At 46.3% G+C, this 20851-nt stretch overlaps 4 protein-coding genes across 7 annotated transcripts in view; 2 read left to right on the top strand and 2 right to left on the bottom strand.

Moving 5' to 3' along the window:
• The first annotated feature begins 891 nt into the window (after positions 1-891).
• Positions 892-5878, top strand: PIGZ (phosphatidylinositol glycan anchor biosynthesis class Z). Its single transcript, XM_059391223.1, has 3 exons — positions 892-975; positions 2424-4125; positions 5702-5878. The coding sequence occupies exons 1-2, from the start codon at positions 969-971 to the stop codon at positions 3989-3991; spliced, it is 1575 nt and encodes a 524-aa protein (XP_059247206.1). The 5' UTR covers positions 892-968; the 3' UTR covers positions 3992-4125; positions 5702-5878.
• Positions 5879-7299: 1421 nt separating this feature from the next.
• Positions 7300-8127, bottom strand: NCBP2AS2 (NCBP2 antisense 2 (head to head)). The gene has a single exon (XM_059391222.1). It carries the CDS (start codon positions 8026-8028, stop codon positions 7729-7731), a length of 300 nt encoding a protein of 99 aa, XP_059247205.1. The 5' UTR covers positions 8029-8127; the 3' UTR covers positions 7300-7728.
• A 51-nt stretch (positions 8128-8178) lies between these two features.
• Positions 8179-15418, top strand: NCBP2 (nuclear cap binding protein subunit 2). Of its 2 annotated transcripts, none has more exons than XM_059391220.1 (4): positions 8179-8334; positions 11546-11727; positions 14157-14295; positions 14939-15418. In XM_059391220.1, exons 1-4 carry the CDS (start codon positions 8257-8259, stop codon positions 15008-15010), a joined length of 471 nt encoding a protein of 156 aa, XP_059247203.1. In that variant the 5' UTR covers positions 8179-8256; the 3' UTR covers positions 15011-15418. The 2 variants fall into 2 exon arrangements, with proteins under 2 accessions (XP_059247203.1, XP_059247204.1); XM_059391221.1 differs by lacking the exon at positions 8179-8334 and adding an exon at positions 8356-9192.
• The window catches only part of SENP5 (SUMO specific peptidase 5), a 58808-nt gene continuing 53033 nt past the window's right edge, over positions 15077-20851 (bottom strand). For 2 of the 3 annotated variants that reach the window (XM_059391215.1, XM_059391216.1), the window contains exon 9: positions 19828-20844. In XM_059391215.1, the coding sequence (XP_059247198.1) occupies positions 20644-20844 (201 nt within the window). In that variant the 3' untranslated portion in view covers positions 19828-20643. Of the gene's footprint in view, positions 20845-20851 lie in introns of all 3 variants that reach the window. The other variant, XM_059391217.1, reaches the window with a different exon arrangement.

The following is a 20851-nucleotide window of genomic DNA, read 5'->3' as shown; positions in this document are numbered from 1 at the left end:
ATCACCTTCCAAAGGTAACTTTCAGGGTGTGTGAAGGTTGGAGGGAGTGACTGGAGACAGTGGGGTCAAATGTCATTTATTTTTGCAGGAAAATGGATGGAATGCATTGAGGTTGCAAAGTTCTCAGAAGAGCAAGAGGCAGGCTGCCATGGTTGCCTATAGACAGGAGCTGGTGAACAGAATGGGGCGGTGAGACCCGTATTTGGAGGCCACCCTAAATCCTATCTGCAGATGTCATACTTAGACACTTAGCAAATACGGTCGGCAAGTAACCAGGTCACTCAACAGAGGCCTTAGTTTCCCTATATGTAAAATGGAGACAGTAAAGAATGCCTGGGTGGCTCATTGGTTAAGTGTCTGCCTTCAGTTCAAGTCATGATCCCAGGGTCCTGGGATCGAGTCCCGCATCATGCTCCCCACTCAGCAGGGACTCTGCTTCTCCCTCTCCTTCTACCTTCCCCCCAGCTCGTGCTCTCTCTCTTTCTCTCTCTCTCTCTGAATAAAATAAATAAAAATAAAATACAAAACACAAAATAAAATAATTTAAAAAGTGGCTCCAGTAAGACCCACGGCCCCAGACTGTAGAAAGGATGATGTGAGACAGGCACGTGAGGTTCCTGGTACTTAGTGAGCATTTGTAAACATCAGCTCTTATTGTTTGTAGACCCGTTTTGAATTTGTTCAGACAACTGAACACACCTTATAACAACTTGTAACAAGGTGTATAATTCACCTTGTAACAACTAACACAGGCTATCCTCAGCAGGTGCCGGTCCATGGAACCAGAATAGTGTCTGTAGCAGACTGAGAAGCCATTCCAGACATCCGCAGGATCTTGGCAGCAGTTTGATCTGAAGATGACCCTCCGTGTGCTGTGGGCCAGCCTCAGCCTTCTCCGCCTGGTGTGGTGTCTCCTGCCACAGACAGGCTACGTACACCCAGATGAGTTCTTCCAGTCACCCGAGGTCATGGCAGGTAAGTTTCCTGCATACAGTAAAGATATGCTGTTTGCATACTCAGGGGGAGAGAGAATCTATGTCTTTGGGGTTGAGCAGTAAATCCATGAGCCTGTCTGGAATAAGAACTTGAAAGTGGGGATTTCACATCTCCTTCCTGACCAGCGACATTGACCTTCTGGACAGTACTAATGAAATGCCAGCCTCTTTGATGTTTTCCTGCTTGGACCAACAGTACCAATTATTCAGAATGAAAGTTGTTTTGGACTCCTCAGTGGAGAGATTTTAGAGTGGGGCTTCCCGGGTGCTTAGGGAAACTTATACAGGGCTGTGGTCTGAGATACTGAAACTTTTCTTTCCTGGGTTCTTCTGAGGGGTGAGGGAATCCAGGCCTGGAATGCTCACTTGTTAGAATTTATCTGCAGAGGGGTATAGAATATATCAAGAGGATGGCTGACAGGGACTATGAGGCTTTTCAGATGTTGTGGGCACATGGGTTCCTCCTCCATATGGTTCATAGTTTTGAACCTTCACATGGTTCAAAATGGCTGCTTGAGCTCCAGCCATCAAGTCTAAAATGAAGTCTTTCCAGCCACTGGAGAGGAGATGGGCATGCCTGCTCTCTCTAAGGGCATATATTTTTTAAGATTTGTTTTTTTAAGTATTCTCTACACCCAACGTAGGGCTCAAACTTACAGCCCCAAGATCAAGAGTCACATGCTCCTCCGACTGAGTGAGCCAGACACCCCTTTAAGGGCATATTTTGAATGTCACATACTTTTTGCTCATTTCCATCCCATTGGTCAGAATGTATTACATGAACACACCTAGCTGTGAAGAGAGCTGAAAAATAGTCTTTATATCTGACCAAATGCCCAAGTGAAGAGACTAAGGAAGGAAGAAAGCAATGGATACTGGGGAAACATGCAGCTGGCCCTGCCATAGGGCTCACAGCTGGATTTGTTTCTTCAGGTGAAAGGTCCAGTCTTTGCCAGTTTTTTTAACCTGAGCCAGTAAAAAACCAAAAACGGAAAAACCCAGCCAGATTGATCTGACTTTGATTTTGTTTCCTTTTCACCTTCTTCTTCTTTTTGGGGGGTGTGTGGGGGGTGATATTTATTTTAGAGGTGGGGGAGGGGCGCAGAGAGATAGAATTTCATGCAGACTCCCTGATGAGCATGGAGCCCCAAGCGGGGCTGGATCTCAGGACCCTGAGATCATGACTTAATCCAAAATCCAGAGTGGGATGCTTAACTTACTGAGCCACCCAGGCGCCCCTCCCTTTGGGTTATCGCCTACCTAACCGTCAGGTCCGCTGCAACATAAAGCAGTAACCGGCGTAAAACCCGCGGTCCCCAGAGTTCGGGGAGTGTGCACGGCACGCTGACGAGGGGGTGGGAACATCTTGGGGCTGCAACCCTTGTCTTTGAGCTTGGACCTGGCTCAGCTCCGCTTCTCTGTCCGCAGAGGACATCCTGGGCGTGGAGGCTGCGCGGCCTTGGGAATTTGACCCCAGCAGCTCTTGCCGCACGGTGCTCTTCCCGCTGCTGACCTCCGGCTCCGCCTTTTGGCTGCTCAGGCTCTGGGAGCAGTGGGGGCCGCGGCGGGGCCCGGTGAGTGGCTACGTGCTGCTGGTGGGGCCCCGACTCCTCCTCACCGCCCTCTCCTTTGCCCTGGACGTGGCCGTGTACCACCTGGCCCCTCTGTGGGGGGCGGAGCGCTGGAACGCCCTGGTCCTGCTGTCCGGCTCCTACGTCACCCTGGTCTTCTACACGAGGACCTTCTCCAACGCCATCGAGGGACTGCTCTTTGCAGGGCTGCTGGTGGTGGTGTCCCCCAGGTTGGCGTGGAGCCCCACCCACAGGAAGCCCGCCCCGGGCCCGTGGGGGCACAGCTGGCTACTGGGGGGCATCGTGGCTGCTGGCTTCTTCAACCGGCCCACGTTTCTGGCCTTTGCTCTGGTCCCACTCTTCCTCTGGAGCAGCCGCGGGGCGGCGCACTCCGGCTTCAGGTCGCTTGCGAAGGAAACACTGGCGCTGCTCCCGGGAGCGAGCCTCGTGGCGGCGGTGTTCGTGGCTGTGGACAGCTGGTATTTCTCCAGTCCCTCTAGATCCAGCACCCTCGTTCTTACGCCTGCCAACTTCTTGTACTACAACCTGGATCCTCAGAACCTGGCAAGGCATGGCACACATTTGCGGCTCACTCACCTGGCCGTCAACGGTTTCCTGCTCTTTGGGATACTGCATGCCCAGGCCCTGCAGGCGGCGTGGTTACAGCTGCAAGCCTGCCGCCGGGCCTTTGCACAGATGGGCTTCCTGAGGGCTCTGGGGCACAGGAGCCTGCTCTCTGGCCCCAGGTCTTGCCTCCTGCTCCTCTACTTCACGCCTCTGGCCCTGCTTTCTGCCTTTAGCCACCAGGAGGCTCGGTTCCTGATCCCCCTCCTAGTCCCCCTCGTCCTGCTTTGTAGTCCACAGACCCAGCCTGTGCCCTGCAAGGGCCCCCTGGTCCTCTTCAATGTCCTGGGCGCCCTCTTCTTTGGCTGCTTGCACCAGGGGGGCCTAGTGCCTGGCCTGGGGCACCTGGAGCAGGTGGTTCATGCCCCCGCATCCCCCAGCCTACCCACCCACTACACACTCCTCTTTACCCACACCTACATGCCCCCCAGGCACCTTCTCCACCTCCCAGGCCTGGGCTCGCCGGTGGAGGTGGTGGACCTGGCTGGGACTGAGGACTGGGTCCTGTGCCGAGCCCTGAACAACTTCACCAGACAACCAGCCTGCCAGGTGGCTGGTGGGCCATGGCTCTGCCGCCTCTTTGTGGTGACCCCGGGCACCGCCAGGCCTGCCATGGAGAAGTGCCACTTCCCTCTCAAGAGTGAGACGCTCCTGTTTCCCCACTTGACCCTGGAAGACCCACCAACCCTGTCTTCTCTGCTGAGTGGGGCTTGGAGAAACCATCTCAGCCTTCACATCTTGGAACTGGGGGAGAAGCCTGGCAATGTGACCAAAAAGCCACCGCCCATGAGTCGGCCATAGGTGAAGGTACCACTGCACCTTCTGTGTGGGTAGCTGGGCTGGAACAAAGCACTGATTCTCTTCCATTCCTCTCCCTTCCAGAGGTCCCACTCCTGCCTCTCCTGTGCATAGGCTTTGGCTGCTCTGCCTTCTGGGTAAGCTGGCACCCTTCTCCCCTTGAAGACCAAAGATCTGACCAGTCACAATCCTGACACCAATTTCCCCAAAGAACCTGGTGTAACCGGTGTCTGGTGAACAGCCTCAGGTCTGTTCCTGCCCTATTCCTTCTAGCCACTGTGATATTTTGATAAGTAGTAGCACCTGGTTATGAAAAGAGAGAGATCTGCGTGCAGATGGCTTCCTCTCTCAAACCTTCCAGGATGCCTTATCTCTTCCTGTCGGATAACCCTCCGGCTTCCTAGATCACCAGGAAGGAGGCAGTGGTGATTTAGAGAGCAGGCAATTCAGATTCCAGAGACCCGAGTTCTAGTCCCTGGTCTACTTGCCACTGTCTGGCTGTGTGATCTTAAGAAAGCCCCTTCCCCTCACCTCGCCTCAGTTGCCAATCTGTACAGTGGATAAAAGTGTCTCTGAGGTGTCTGCCAGCTAACACTGTATCATGCCTTGGTCTGCAGTGCATGTCCCCCATCTAAACAAGCATATCTGTCCCAAAGCTCTTTAAGCAGCCCTGGTGTGGCAGTGTATTTAATGGTACTCTGGGGCCTGCTGTCTCCGCATGGGGTTATTACCAAAACAAATAGTTCTAGAATTGCTCTCCTCACTCTCTTCTACTCCTGTCCCTGAGGGAGGGGGTAGGACCTTTCTGCATCTCACCCTTTAAGGATCATTCTTCTGGATTGGGGAGCCCAGATGTTCCCCGTCCTCAGCGGGCCCTAGTGGGAATGGAGAATTAGTAGCTGTCTCCACTTGGGAGCTCTCTGGTGCTCCCAGAGACTTCTTAAATGCAGTCTGGTTGCTCACTAAGCTCAAAGCCCCCATCAGAAACCGCTTCATAGGATAGAGAGCAAACCCCATGCCATGTGGGTGATGAAAGCTATCATCACAGCTCCAGGCACGGGTGCCCCCTCTAAGAGCACCCCTAACCAATCCACTGGGAATGTGAGGAGCTGCAGCACTCACCCTGTCCTCATTCTCCCTCCTCAAATCTCTACCACCTCCTGAAAATAAGAGGCACCCAGGCCACAGAAATCATTGAGCTGTAAATCAATACAGAGCTGGAGACCAAACCAACACTTGACCAAGCCTGAGCATTCTTCTAGTCCTGACTTCTGCTGGCTAAGGTTTGGGGCAGCGCAAAGCAGCGGCCCTCCCAGTCACGCTGTTCCGTGGCTGCTGCTTGTTCTTGGTGCCACACGCTCCTCCTGACTCCAACCCCAAAGACAGGCAGGGTCAGTGATATGCTAGTAAATGTTTAGCAACCATTCTTTGGGGGCACAAAAGCCCCCATGTGGAGCATTTGCCGATTTCCATGGCGTAAATACTCCCACCTGACTTGATTTCAAACTACCACAATGATGCTACTGAACTCCAAGCTGAGAGGAGATGCCAGTAGACATTGGCTCCAGCAAACTACTGGACTTTTCCCTCTTTTAAATTCTGTAGTAATTGCTCTTGTGGTTTATGTTTCTATGAACCTCTCATTTGTCTTCCTATCCCTAGTGCTTAGCGTCATCTTTGGCACACAGGAAATACTTCCTCTTTTCTTTGCAGCCAAAGATGGCTTTTCTGCCCAAGTGCCATCTTGGAGACACCTGACTCCAGGGTCCCAGACTCTTCCCCCAGTTGGATCCACAATCTCAGAATTTCCTGGAGGAATTCCAGGAAATTGGTTATAACAGTCTGTGTAGATTGTTGATGGTCTGACTTCTAATAAATTTGTCCATAAAGCGTTTGTATCTAAGTTTATGCAGCATCAAGGGAGGAATCAGAATTGCCCTGCAAGATAGCAGGATGAGTTGCTTCCCTGCTTCACTCTCTAGCAGAATTTAGGAAAGCTTGAAAAGCATGCTGGGAGATTGCCACCAGGGGTGGTGGGAAGAATCTGATGTTTCTTTAGTAATAGGCTTATGGGTGGGATGGCAAGCCGGTGACTACAATCACTGGAGTCTCCTCCAATGAAGCAGAAGTCATCTGAAATCACCTGCAGCTGAACCAGAAAGGACCAAGTTTTCTCTCTCTGCTCCGACTCCTTCTACAAAAACAGAGAGAACTTAGTTCTTACCCACTTCCATGAGAAATAAACACAGCCCCCTTCTCTTGCTTTCTTTCTTTTCTTACCAAAATGATCAGTTTGTCTAGCAGCTTCATTGCTTCCTGCCCTGCTTCCCTTTTTGTCCCTGCCAGTCTGGAAAGAGACCTCCCAGTGAGTGTGCTTGCCTGTGCTGAGGGTAGGAAGTCGGGCTGGGGACAGCTAATACTCTGCTGCTGAGATCCAGAGACAAATGAGTGGGATTGAGACCAGTGTGGCAGGAAGGCCAGAGAAGGAACAAGCTCCCCAGGCTCCTCACTACCAGCCTCAAAGGAGGATCCAGAGTTGCCTCTGATCTGGGATGAGGATTTGTCCTTTAATAGGATTGGGGTGTGGAAAGGATGCCAAACCAGGACTTTGGTCATGAGGAGAGTGGGACTCCAGGCCTCAGGATTAAACAGCAGCACCTCCAATGGGATGACCAGGATAGGATATCAAGTCAGAAGTATGAATATTTAGAATGTTACTTTAGCTTCTCCAAACCCACAGCAGGTCTCTCCACCCCTATCCAGCTCTTTCTCTGTACCTATCAGAAAGGCCAGGATATAAATTCTGGTTGGTCACCAGCCTCGAAGCATTTTGCATGATTAACTAAAGAGCAATCAGAAATTCGGTCAGAGGCCTCAAATGACCAGGCATTTCTGTATACCACGGATTTTCCACTCATGGTTCCAACAGCTGTCTTGATCGTATCCCAGATCCTCTAAAACTGGCAAGAGGAATCCAAGTAGTTTGTTCCATAATAGGCAGTTCTGACGCCCCGTGGTGATAATGGAGGTCGGGGAGGTGAAGGCAGGCACTGAAGGTCAGGGTAAAGGCTCAGAGACTTGCGGTTAAGGACTGAGGCCCTGGAATCAAACATCCCATCTGTGTAAGGATGCAGCCCACGTCCTCCTATGAAAGTGGCTGTAGGGAGTGAGATCACCCACACAGACTGCAGTTACCAAGTGCCAGCACAGAACAAACACTCAAAATGGGTTAACTAGTATTACCATGGGCCTGTAGTCCCCCTGACCCCTAACCCATCTCGCGAGATAAGTACCACACTCACACCCATTACTCGGCTCACACATTTAATCAGAGGATTTTGGCAGCTGCGTCTTTCCATCCGTGCTCTCCCCTGGAAGTGGCGCGCTGCGCTATCAGGGCAGAAGCAGCATCACTGAGCACGAGTTTGAGTCCCACTCGCAGAGGGCACACGCCTCCGGCTGTGGTTCCGTTCAGGGCTCTCTGTACGTGGTGCACCAGGCTCCCGGCTTTGGGGCGGGGGGTGGTCGGTCATTTCTTCATGCCGTGCCCAGTCCGATCACAGGGCTTCGCCGGGGACGTCGGTTTGGCCTGGGCTTTCTGATGAACGAGGCCTCTGAAGGCAAACAGTCTGATTCCGGATTCAAAGCCGTGCACTGCGCCCAGGATGACGGCTGAGCGCCGAGGCCTGTGTCGAGCCCAGAAGGGAAAGCCGGCGACCCTGGCCCGTCCCGGCCTGGGTTTAGGGGTTATCGCCCGGGCCCCTCTGGTTACCTGGCGGTGACCCCGGGCGTTCCCGGAGGCCGCGGCGCAGCTCCTCTGCGAAGGTGTCCCTGAAGCGGGCAGCGCGGCGACCTAGGGAGCCCGCGGGCCCAGCCGCGAGGGCTCGAAGACGCCGGGCTGCGTCCTGGCCGCGCAGCTGGGCCTGCATCAGCGCGAAGGCCGTGAGCTGCGCCGCACGCCGGATGGGCTTAGACTCGGACAGACGCTCCACCAGCTGCGGGCTGTGAAGCAGGGAGGCCAATAGCCGCCGAAGCACCATCCTCAGAGCGACCCGGAACCCGAAGCACGCCGCTCTCGCTTCCGACGGGCGACAAATAAGGACGGACCCCGGCTGCGCCCGCGCAGCCCGCTGACGACATTCCTGCGCGGGGATTGGTCGACAGGATGCCTACGTTTTGCTTCCGCTTCGCGCGTTTCCGCTTCCGCCACCGCCGCGGCAGTCTCGTTGTGACTGGAGTGGAGGCGTTTTCGTTCACCTCTCTGCACTATGTCCGGCGGCCTTCTGAAGGCGCTGCGCAGCGACTCCTACGTGGAGCTGAGCCAGTACCGGGACCAGCACTTCCGGGTGAGGGAGGCCGGGCCGCGAGAAGGGAAGGCCCAGGGCCAGAACGCTGAGAATTGGCTTGCTCTTTTCTCATTATGTCGTTTTCCGTTCTTTGGTTTCCCGAAACGCGAAGTGAGGCCCCGGGGCCTGCTGGGGAACGGAGCCGCAAGGGCGTTTGGATACCACTGAATTCCCTTATCTCATAGAGCACCTGAGGCTCGCTGCCCCATTCCCTTGCAGCTGCTGCCTTTCCCAGGCCAGTGCAGAGGAATTCCCGTGGCGGTGGTAACGGCGGCTTGCATTTTTTGCGCAGGCTTTGCGTCGGGAAAGTGACTTTGTGATATGAGGGGCAGGGGTGTCCTTTGACGGCTGGAGTACGGGGAAGGAGGGCGTTTTCCTGAACCACATCCTCTTTATAACTTTAGTTTTAGCTTAGCTCAGCCCTGTGGCGCGTGGAACCCTTCCCTTCTTGGTTTCGTAGAACGGTCCTACTAAGTTCTACGCGGTAGCTAGGAGACACAAAGTTGAGCTTTGTCTCCAACCGTAAAGAATCCTCACGGTGGGCAGGGAGACTGTCCAGGCTCGGCACTTTAAGAGTGGAGGTGTCAAGCGCAGAGAACTCGGTTTCAGAAGAGAGGTTTTAGTTTGGTCTATGCCATTGTGTTTTTTATGGGAAAAGGGAAGGCGGCAAATATTTGAGGTGGGCTGCTCAGTCTCAACAAAGGCGGGGACGAGGTGGTGCGACACTGGTCAACCACTGATTATTAGGTAACTTTTATTGAGGGCTCTTGCTTAAACCTGTTAAGTCCCAGAGGGAGAGGGAAGACCGTGTCCGCACCCTAAGAGTTTCTAATTTTCCAGTAAGGATTGTAAGTGCCGGTAAGTAATCATAATCTAGAGCAGAAATGGTGAGGGGAAAGGGAATCTTGTGAGGATTCAGAAAAGGGAGGCGGCGGGTGAAAGGAAAGGAGGCACGCGTTGAGCAGAGGGTCGGCGTGGAGGGTACAGCGTTGTTAGCGGGGTGTGGGGAAAAGGGAATTTTGTTTGAGGCCAAAGTGAGGAAGGCCTGAAATTCATTCACTAAGGCAGCCGTTTTTAAATGCTGCCAAGCAAGGTTTTCACTTCTGTCTCTTACAGTTCTTAAGTTCCACATTACCATCTTGAATTTCAGGCATCCAGTGAGAGTAAAAGTGTGAAAGGTTTCAACTTGTGAAAGGTTTCAATTTGTTCTGTTACTCGTCTGTTTAGTCTAAGGCTTGCAGCTTTATTTACATAGTAGTAAGATACTGTCATGAGGAACTTCTAGAGTTCCCTGAATGGAATCCAGGTTAATATACCTTAAGTAAGGATTTACATCACAGTTGTCTTAAACTGTACGCTGTTTAGGTTACTTACATGTGTGAGAGGAGTGGAAAGAAAAAAAGGAAGGCCTCCTGGGTAATTTCAATAAATCTTTTAACAGCAGTGATATAAGTAAGGTGAATCTACTTTCTGTAATGCCTCATTCCAAAGTTCTGAAAACTTGTTTTTAATGTAGAATGACTTTACCCTGTGGACTTTTTAAGAAAGTATGAGATTGAGCATAAGACTGGGTTTGGATTCCACCTGCAACTACTGAGTAGCTGTATGACCTTGAACAAGTTACTTAACTGTCAAGTGTAAAATAAGGCAAATAGATTAGGACCTGCTTCATTCACTTCTGAGAATTAAATGCAACTTCTTACATGGAAATCTCTGACCTGTGACCCCTTGATTCGCCCTAGAGGAACATGTACCTATTTTGGTGTATGAGACCTTTTATATTCGTACTTCAAAAAATGTGTATTTTGGAGCATACCCTTCACGTTCTCACTGTGGTCATCACTGTCTCAGAGATGTTACTTGTAACTGCATGTGCATATACATTTTTCTTGGGGCTGCATAGTTTTTATATTTATTGATGTACCATAATTTATCTCATCATTTTCCTTTTGATGTGATTTCCTTTAGATGGTTTCTTTATCCCTCCAGTCTGCCACTGAATGTGATCACGTGAGACCTGTTATGCTGAGCTCTATGCTACAAAGCTTTCAGAGACAAGTAATGCAAAGTCTTGTTCTTGGAGTGAAGGAAACTGGATCAGAATTATATATGGTGTAGGAAATGAACAAGGGAGGTCTCTTGAAAATGCTCTAGGGGCCTGAGTGTAGATCTGTTCAGCTACTTTCCAAACTGGAATACTACTGTACAGTTGGTGTTAGAGTCTTAACCTGAGAGTCTGAGAGCAGGTCAGTGGATAGGCCTTCTTTTTAGTTATTAGCATTTGTCCTCCCCAATGTGGAGGTCAGAAGAGAAGGTGAGAGGACACAAACACCTGGTTTCTCTGCAGGCGCATAAAATACCATATCTAGCCCATGAGGAGCCCCAGGGTTTGTCAGGTGGGTTGGCCAAAGGGCAGTTATATTCTTGTCTCTGGCTTCATCCTGTCTTCCAAATTAGGAAGACTGTCAAGAACCTAAGTCCTCAGGCGCCTGGGTGGCTCAGTTGGTTAAGTGTCTGCCTTCAGCTCAGGTCGTGATCCAAGGTCCTGAGATTGAGCCCCACATCAGGCCCCCTGCTTGGCAGGGAGCCTGATTCTGCCTCTCCCACTCCCGCTTCTGTTCCCTCTCTAGCTGTGTCTCTCTCTGTCAAATAGATAAAATCTTAAAAAAAAAAAAAAAAAAGGCAAGCTCTTGTTTTTAGTGATCACTACCTTTTCTCCTAAACTCAGAAAAATATCTGAGCATGTAAACCATCTAAGCAGTTGTTTTAAACATTTTCTTTGGGAATATTATAGGGGATACCCTATCTCTGAAAATCCATTTATTTTCATTACAAAAAAAGCCTTTCTAGTATATTGGTTCAAGGTCCTGAAGTTAAATTCAAGCAATGGGAGGTGCCAGTGCTGAGGATGTGGAGCTGGCAGAGAAGGCAGGCCATTTGCATGGCAGTCCAGCCCAGGAGGAAGGCCACATGCTTGACTCTTCAGTGGTGACTGTGTCCCGAAAGCAGGCTGGACCTGCAGAAGGGCGTCTTCGAATGTGAATGCCTGTTTCTGTCTCTCTTTGGCAAGGGATTTGTGGTAGACTGGGATGATGACAAAAGCTGATTCCCAAATTAGAATTAATGAGTTTTTGCCATACTTGGGCATACTATTTAAGCAGGACTCTTTTTGGATTGTGTTGCTTAACTTTTTCTCTCTTTGACATTCCAGGGTGACAATGAAGAACAGGAAAAATTACTGAAGAAGAGCTGTACGTTGTATGTAGGAAATCTTTCCTTTTACACAACTGAAGAACAGATCTATGAACTCTTTAGCAAAAGTGGTGACATAAAGAAAATCATTATGGGCCTGGATAAGATGAAGAAAACAGCATGTGGGTTCTGCTTTGTGGAGTATCCTTCCTGTGTGTCTGGCATAGCTATTGGGTGAGGGTGGGGCCAAGAGTGGCTAGTTTAAAAAAAAAATGAATGAGGCCATCCACTAATTAGCATCCCTGTACTTTACCTCTACCTCTCCTTCCTTCATCTACCTCTTACCTTCTGCCCAATGTGTTTACACTCCTGCATTGTGAACGCTGCTGACATTTATATTCTGTTCTGAATATTTATATTCTGTTGATTTTTTTAAGAAATAATCTTTTGAAAATAGATGCTCATGGTGTTTACAGAAGTATAAAGGGTATAGTGAAAATAAAAATCTCTGTACTGTTCTAAACCCAGAGAGTTATTGGTCTCTTGGGTAGCTTTCCAGCAGTGATCCTGTGGATGCGTGGTAACCTACTGCATGCACTGTTTTTTCCCCCACCTTAGAGATTATGTTCATGCACATAGGTCTACCTCTTTCTTAAGTGGCTGTGTAGTATTTTGTTATGTAGATATATATATCTTGATTTTATGTAAAGTCAAAACCAAACTATTGTCTCCTTGGAAATTCAAATATTGGACCTCCTGGATTTTTTGCTTGGGTTTTTTTCTCCTAACATTTTCTTTTTTGGTCATTTTGTTTTATAGTTCTGAGAAGTTTCCCAGACCTCGTCTAACATATTTTTTAAAAATTTTGTGCCCCAAATTACCAGGGTATTTTTTTTTTCTTTTTGGGGGGTTGTGTTTATGCTGTAAATTTTCCTTAAATATTTGGTGATCCCTGGGTTTCCAGTCATAATTACAGGAAAGAAGACTAACTTTGTGGGCCCAGGCAGAGCTCTCTCAAGTTGTTGCCTCACCTTTGTTATATGTGGGTTTCCCAAATGCCAGAATGAAAAGAGATTTTATTTTGACTTAACAACATCAAAGACACTGCCCTGTAGGGTTCCTCCAGTTTGTTCAGAACTCTGTTATTCTATTTTTATTTGCCTGGGTTTAAAGATTTTATTTATTTTATTTGACAGAGATTACAAGCAGGCAGAGAGGCAGGCAGAGAGAGAGAAGAGGAAGCAGGCTCCCTGCTGAGCAAAGAGCCCGATGCGGGGCTCCATCCCAGGACCCTGGGACCAGGACCTGAGCTGAAGGCAGAGGCTTTAACTCACTGAGCCACCCAGGCACCCCCTATTTGCCTGGGTTTAAATGCCTTCCTGCTAGCAGGTCATCTTCCCACATACAGACCTTTAATTAAACCCTATTTGCTGTCTCCTTCTTTAAGCCCCTTCAAGAATATTTCAAACTGTGACTTTTCATCTGTTAGCACTCTTCCTTCATCTTTCTTGAACCTCTAGTTTGCTGATAACCTCTTCTATTCTTTGGGTGTATGTATCTTTTCTGTCATTTTAATGGGGTCTTGAAAAGGAAATGAGGAATGTGCTCACTCTGTCAGCTTGAACTAGAAGCCCTACTTTCAGACCTATTCCAAAATTTTTATTTTGGTGTCTGATTTCTGCAAGCTACTTCCATTCTCCCTTGAGACACAGGGTCAGGAGTGCCCAAATTTTACATTTGCCTCAGGTGGCAATAGCATCAAAGTTTACAGGGTATAGGGAAAACAATTGAGAAGACACAAAGCAAAGAAAATCCACCATGTGGGGAATATTCAGCCCCTGAGTACTGGAATGGTTTTGCATTTGTCTTGTGTGTCAGAGATCTACAATCAAAACAGTAGATGATTACCAAGAGAAGCTGCCATTGCCAATGTTTTTCCTCACTTTGCCCTTTTATCATGCCATTCATTTAGCAAAAAGTTACCGAATGCCCATTATGTGCTAGGCATCATGTAGGTGTTGGACACTGGGATTTTAGCAAGTGCTTCCCTGAGTGCAGCTAATGAGCATAATTGCTTATGGACTTTTTACAAAATATCACCCCAAAGATAGATTGAGTGGATCTGATTAAATAGGTTTGGGAGCAACTAACTTGAGTGATAGGATACTGAGTCTTTCCTTCTAAGGAAATGCAGTGGCAATTCCATGTGCACTGTAATCTTCTCTTTTTTATTAAAGTAGTTGTATTTGCATTTGGAATTTACAGTTCCAAATTTGGATGCTTTTGTTTCCTTGGATAAGTGTGCAGTGTGGGCTCTAAACCTGCACTGAACATATTTATACTTTACAAACCAAAATATGGGGACAGTGGGACAAAATAATCATCAGCATGATTTTCCAGGAAATCACGATCAGTAGCATTGGATAAATCATAGTGGACTCTGCAAGTGCGCCTGGACCAACCTCTAACAGGGATGTGCAAACCAAGTTACTGTCTCTGAAATCCATCTGGTTAGATTTGTTTTTGTATTCTTTCTTAACAACTCAGTTTCATTTAGATGTGGCTTCCTCTATTTCCAAAAAATGTTTGGAGAAATGCTATACAGTGTTCCTTAATGCTTCCAACTTAAGATACTATTCAAGAGCAGATGCGGAAAATGCCATGAGGTACATAAATGGAACTCGTCTGGATGACCGGATCATTCGCACAGACTGGGATGCAGGCTTTAAAGAGGGCAGGCAATATGGCCGTGGGCGATCTGGGGGCCAGGTATGCAGGAAGGGTTCTCTTGGCTCAGTCTTTGCCTGGTAGTCCATTCCTAGTGACAAGGGCTTTGTCCGTTTATGTTTGTTCTTTTAGAAAACAGATTTGTGCCCTTAATTTTGGCTTGAAGTGAATATGAAAACTACACATTAGGATTGGTAAATTATATTCTGTACATTTTCATAAGCCACTTATTGGACTTCTCCTGGGGGCTATTTTGCACTTGTGAGGGTCTTAAACAAAAGGAAAATGCACTGAAATAAGTTTTAAGTTTCTGATTGTAAAATAGCCTAATTTAAGTACTTATTCTTTGGAATATACTACTTCTCAGTGCTGGTGAGTATAAGCATGATGTTTGGTTAAAAAACTAAAAAACAAAAAACCCACCAAAACCAAAAACATATTAGGTAGGGGCACCTGGCTGGTTCAGTTGGTAGAGCACATGACTCTCACAAAACCAGTAGGTAATCTTAATTTTGCAAGGCAGTTGAGCTTTATATCCGTTGCTCAAGAAAATGTCATGTCCTGATTGAATGTTCACATTATGGTACCTGAAAAGGCTAAGCAGTTTACTTGCTAGTGTGTTTGTGGGAGGTGTATTCCTTACACCAGTCTTCTCTATAATGTAATTGTATTCTTTTCAATTAAGGTACGAGATGAGTATCGGCAGGACTATGATGCTGGGAGAGGAGGCTATGGAAAACTGGCCCAAAACCAGTGAGTGGTGAGACCCCATCATGAAAACTCACTCTTTGGCCTGTTGAATTTGCCGTGCATTACCCAAGGTCTGCAAACCTGCCCACGTTTACCATGCTTTGATCAAGGTCTCTACTGAGCTGGAACCCTTTTCATGGTTTTCTTTTGAAAACTATTAAAGGACAGAATCCAAAGGAATGCCTTTATTCTGTAGTCTTAGGATCTTGTCCATATGTCAAGTGGCCAGAATGATTTTATGTCACTGTTATCAGAATTTGTGTTCGGTGGCAACAGATTTGTTCTGTCAGCCCAAAACACCACACTTCTTTTAGGAAGATGGAAAATTTTAAAAAATTGATAATAGATTCATGGTCTTCATGGGGGCCTTAAAATTTTTTCAGTTTGCAGGAAATAAAAAGGTGTAATAAATGGGGTTTTGCTATGTTGTATAACTTTGAATTAGTGAGATGTTTGACCGGAGTTTGTTTTCTGTCTTGAGTTCTGGTCTCTAAAGCCAAACTTAGAGGAGTCAAGGGAGCTTCCTAGATTACTGATGCAGAAGCAAGCCTTAAAGCACTGCCCTGGGCTTGTATGCTTTATGTATTAAGACTTTACTAGCATTTACTGTACACATTTTCAAAAGATGTGTTCTACTTAAAGATTCATTTTCAGAGCGATCTCAGGAATGGACTGGGTTTAAAAAAAAGAGCTTGAAGATCAAGAGGACACTTACAAAGAACAATCAGAATTGCTTCCCACAGGAAATGTTTCAGCCAGTTTTCATTTGAAGTTTTTTCCCCCCCTAATTGTGCTTGCTGAGTTTCAGAGCCTGGATAGTGACCTGATAGTCTCTATAGTGAAGGGAGTCTGTAAAATTTATTTTGCATTTAAAGGTACAAGGTGATCTCTCTAATATATATGAACTACTGCTCATTAAACTGTTAGTCTAATATGATTTTCCCTTAAGTGAAATTTTTTCACCTAGCAACAGAGTATCTCATAACTTCCACTAGAGTTGTTGAAAGTTGGTGCTGAAGTATCTCAGTGTGAACATCTTTCCCATTACAGTAAGTATAGGTTCTCACATTAAATTCAGGCCGACTTTTGGATTATTAAGAGCTATAACTAGTTGTAAGTGCTTAGGAAAGAACCATCTGCAGATGTTTAATGAGGACACAGCATTTTGAAAATTTCTTTGACACTGTAGTTTGAATTAACGTATTTCACAATTTTGTAGTAAAAACATAACTCAAGATTTCTACAGGCCTTAAAAACCACAGGCATTTGAATTGTCAAACCCAATTATCATTGTCTCTGCCTACATGTCACCTATAAAGAATGACACTGGAACTCTTACTCTGGAATATTTAGGAGTAAGGTGAATTTGCATGTCTGTTTTGTGATTTGACAGGTACCTAATACGGTAGCCACTAGTGATGCTTAGAGAATCCTGCCATCATTGCAGAAAATTCTGTTGGCAGTGTTACGGAAGGGTAGGCTGCTTAGGGCCTACACTGGTCACTGTTCATAAATGAGCCTTGTCATGACAAGAGCATGCCTTTGAAGTACATGTTATTCAAGAGAACACACATTTATAAAGGTATTTAGTTTATTTTTCAAAAAAATATTTTTGCTAGAAGGTTTGAGTAATTTTACATGATCACAATCTTTAAATAAATTCTTTTTCTGACCAAAAGGTACCATTTAAGTGAACAGCTTATCTAGGCCTGTTTTTGTAACACCCAAATACAATTAGCACTTCTCTGATGATATATTCTCTAGATCTTAATTATCTATAGGCCAGGAGGCAGAGCCTCACACGCAATAAAAGCAGGTGTTTCGCAACTGCTGATTAGTTCGGTTTCTTAACATAATTAAACAGAGCAGGTAGTCAGTATATTCAGTTCACACTATTAACACGCCTGAAGGGTCTGATACACCCAGAGCTCTCCCAGTCAGCACTTCTAAAGCAGGGAAACAGTGAAGCAAAACTGCAGAGAAAAAGGGCAGCTCTAGACTAGTGCTGGCTGTGTCCCAGTTAGGGCTGTTGTTCTGTTCCAACTATGAATCCAGGGGCTCCAGTGGCGCAATCGGTTAGCGCGCGGTACTTATACAACTATGAATCCAGCGTGACCGGGGTCACTGATATTCAGTGATAAGTAGGAAATACAGTGCAAAACCAAAAAGTGATTTGGGGACTTTTGGCAGCAACTGCTGCTTTTTCCTTCCTTACGTTCCCTTTCTTAAGAGAACTCAACTAAAAGCTCAATTAAATCTATATTCATTGCTACAGATTTAATGTAAGGACAAATCACTGGATAGAAAGAATTATAGTAAGTTTGTTGATGGACAGGACTGGGCACAGCTTGAAGGCACATCGTAAGCAGCTTTTAGTTTGTACAAGGCCTGCACTCAACCCCAAAAGCATAAGGGCTGCCCACCTTGTGGGCACCCAAACAATTCAGTGCCAAGCTAGTGACAATAAAACAATGCCTGCCTCTTCCACCAGCAGTCCAGACTACATTTCAAAAACGTCTTTGTTGCAAGGAAGAATTTATTGCAAACATCAGGACAAAGGCCCTTCTGATACGGGGCTAGGGCTAAATAGAGGTTCACACCTAATCATGAGTAGGGGGAAAAAGCAACTATGTGTGCTTAAACCAAGTTCCACCAACAGAGAAACATTTTGAACCACATTCTTAAAGTATCTGACATTTAGGCAAAAGCATGCTGGACAGTGCACCTCAAGGCACCTTCTTAAAGTGGAAGTAAAAGGGAAGCTGGCCTTGGACAGTTCACTTTAGTTACCTATGTGCACCCCTGCCTCAGCACCCAGAAGGGTGACCATTTCTCAGACTGTAGGAAACGGCAATTCAAGTTTGGGACATGAAGATTCAGGACTCAGTTTTGGTGTCTCTTCTACATACCTGGTTCTGTCAGTGAGGAGGTGAACGGGAGCTCTGAAGTTTAAGATAGTGGGAGTCCACAGCCTAGTTATACTGGCTACTTTGTATAACTGCCTCCCTGCCCCCCAAAAGTTAGGCAAATATCTTACATGCAGATCTGAAAAAACTTCACGTTTGGGTAATTACGTTGGAAAACCTCAAGATATTGTCCCTGCTTAAGCTGTCCTCTTAATGATGACATAACCCTAACTGTAGCAGCATAAAGTGCCTCTGATTGCAGTAAGAAATACTGAGCTGGTTTTACAGTAAGTCCAGAGGGCTCTGGAGAGTACTGGGGGCTCTTTACAATGTAAACATTGGTGTTGGTGCTTGGAATGTCTGGGAGTGGGAACCCTGCGTGTAAACATGTTTGGACTCTACCCTCGACTGCTGGCACCCTCACCTTCTGGCCAAGTTTAAACTGTATGTTTCATCTGCTTATTTCAATAGTCACACCTAAACAGGCATAATGCCAAGTATCTTCTGTCATTTACTTGGTATTCTGTGTAAACTTCTGAGACTCTTACATACACCTTTGTGTTTTTTTCTGCCCCAGTTCAGAAAAGATAATTGGGTAATTTAACATGCATCTTTCCAGATTCCCTTTCCTTTCAAGTATCACAAAAGGCTAGAATAAAGATGCAAGATCCATTACTTTAATCCTACTGCAGCTAAGCATAAGGACAGGGTCACTTCTGCTTTCCCCCAGTAGGCAAGGCTGATCGAAGTGAAAAAAAGACCCCAGCGCTGGAGTCTCAGGGTGGTCAGGGAGGCCAGGTGAGGAGCCCTGCATGCTGCTGAGATGACCAGAGGGAAGAGCAAAACACATTATCTGCTGTGCTCCTCTGCAGTCCAGTCTTGTTACCCTTCCTCTTCTCTCCTCCCTACCCATCTGCAAAAGACCTGGTCAGTCTTTAGTTTTGAAGATTTAGATTTTAAACACCTTTGGGGAAAAAAAGGTGTTTGGCAAATCTTAATTTCTTCCATATGGGAGACCACACAAGGATAACAGCTTGTACTCAGAAAGGCTGAATTCTCATGTGTTTGACCACTAGTTTAATGGATATTAACATTTTTAATGGGCCAAAACCAAAAATCCAGAGAATTCAGTATTCCAGCCAAAGCCTTCATAAGACTTAAGCCTTTTTGTTACAGTTCTTAAAGCCAAGATTGAAATTTCTCATGTCTTAACTGGACATCCAAAGTTGTCTTTTCCTCCCACCTCAACCAACTCCTCCCGAAGTAGGCACTGTGCTTTACATGTGCCTCTCTAAACAGAACACACCAGTCAGGTTTTGGCCACTTCTCACCCTTCAAAAGGAATGCAATTCACTCGGCAAGACTCACTTGGGAGAGGGAAATCAGTGAAAGGTGCAGCAGGTAAAAGGACTGGCTTTGTCAAAACCACCACACCTAGCTACCCTTTACACCCCAGGGAACAACTATCATTCTCAGAGTTACGTTGAATTAAAAACATCCTGCACTTTTAGGTTCTGGGATTAAATTTTAAACCTGTATTCAGTTCATGTCTAACTAAGTTTCAAAAGCCGCACCAAATCTACTAGGCTTTTTTTTTTCTTTTTTTTAATACTCTGCACTGCATGCTCTGTCTATATGCATGCGTTTGGATAATAAATATTAAATATGGGGGGGAAACACACGGAATCCATAAAATTAAAAATGAAACCAAACTGAACATTAAAAAATCGTACACGGTAGCTAGAGAAATGAATAGGGCAAAAAAACAAATTTGAGGTAACAATAGTGGCCCAACACCACTGAACTGAAATATCTGTAAAAATTCAACTAAGTGTTTGGAGATTCAAGTAACAAACCATCTGCTTCAACTTGGTCAGACCTCCCAGAGTCCCTGCTGAGTTTCAGTCCATGAGCCGGCACTCACACAGCTCCTTGTAAATCCTCTTCCGCACTCGGGGCATGTCCTCTTGGGAAAACTGGAAAGGCTGCTCTAAGGCGAGGCACTTGCAGTACTGCAAAGGTCGCAGAAACACTTAAGTGGCATGTGGAGCTAGGAAGCAGCCCAGTGTATTTCCCCAGATATAGACCTAATAGAATAGGGTCTAAGGCAGCGTTTTAAAGTTTGGATGTAAAACACATTGCTTTTAAAACATTTACCTCCAAATTAGAGTCACCTTCCCTGGTAAGTATCTCACTTGGGGACTCCCCTTTGGCCACACAATACTGTAAGAAGCAGAAACTGATAAAAGAGGCTCCAATTCTTCTAAAGGTGTAATGTGCAGAGACAGCAGCTAGACCTAACATAGTCTTTAAGTGAGAACCTCAGTTTGTTTTCAAACCCAAGACATTCATGAGTCAGAGGAATGAGCCCATCTTTCATGATCCTTGCAGATCTCTAAGCTCATGAATTATATACAATTTCCTTTGTAAATATAATGTTTAACAAAATTCTCAGTAGCTCCTAAAGATCACTAAGGAACTCACAGCAGAAGAAAGCAGTTTTTCAATGTGGCCCTTATGTAAAATGTAGTTTTTACTCTGGTTAAAGACCACTTGCCAATGGCTAAAAAAAAAATATAGTTAATTCTGCAAATGCCAAGGGTCTACAATACAGATTGAGGTCAGTTTCCAGTGTGCCTTACTAATAACCTCTGTTAAGAGGTGGATACCTGTTGTTAATTCTTGGCTTTAGAAGGTGGTGCTTCTAAAGATAACGCATCTGAAAGTGCAGAATCTATAGCTCCCCAGCAACAAAGGAAGGGAAGGAGGAAATACTGTTACCTGTTCCTAGTGCCAGGTACATACCACAGGGGCTCCCATCTGTCTTAAGCCCAACAAATTTTAACTCACACATCCTAAATTCTGGAAAAAGAGGTATCTTTACCTGGAGCACAAAGACTCCACAGTCACTGTCATTTTTCTGTTGTGGAATACACTAAAGA

Source organism: Mustela nigripes, chromosome 2, assembly GCF_022355385.1.
Source record: "Mustela nigripes isolate SB6536 chromosome 2, MUSNIG.SB6536, whole genome shotgun sequence".
Classification (NCBI taxonomy): domain Eukaryota; kingdom Metazoa; phylum Chordata; class Mammalia; order Carnivora; family Mustelidae; genus Mustela; species Mustela nigripes.
Note: the sequence above shows the minus strand (reverse complement) of the source record. Positions and strands in the feature narration are given on the sequence as shown.

Coding starts and splice junctions, on each gene's coding strand:
- NCBP2 (XM_059391220.1), top strand. CDS start 8,257: ATGTCCGGCGGCCTTCTGAAGGCGCTGCGCAGCGACTCCTACGTGGAG. Junction 8,335..11,545: donor ACCGGGACCAGCACTTCCGG/GTGAGGGAGGCC, acceptor TTGACATTCCAG/GGTGACAATGAAGAACAGGA. Junction 11,728..14,156: donor TGTGGGTTCTGCTTTGTGGA/GTATCCTTCCTG, acceptor TTCCAACTTAAG/ATACTATTCAAGAGCAGATG.
- NCBP2AS2 (XM_059391222.1), bottom strand. CDS start 8,028: ATGGTGCTTCGGCGGCTATTGGCCTCCCTGCTTCACAGCCCGCAGCTG.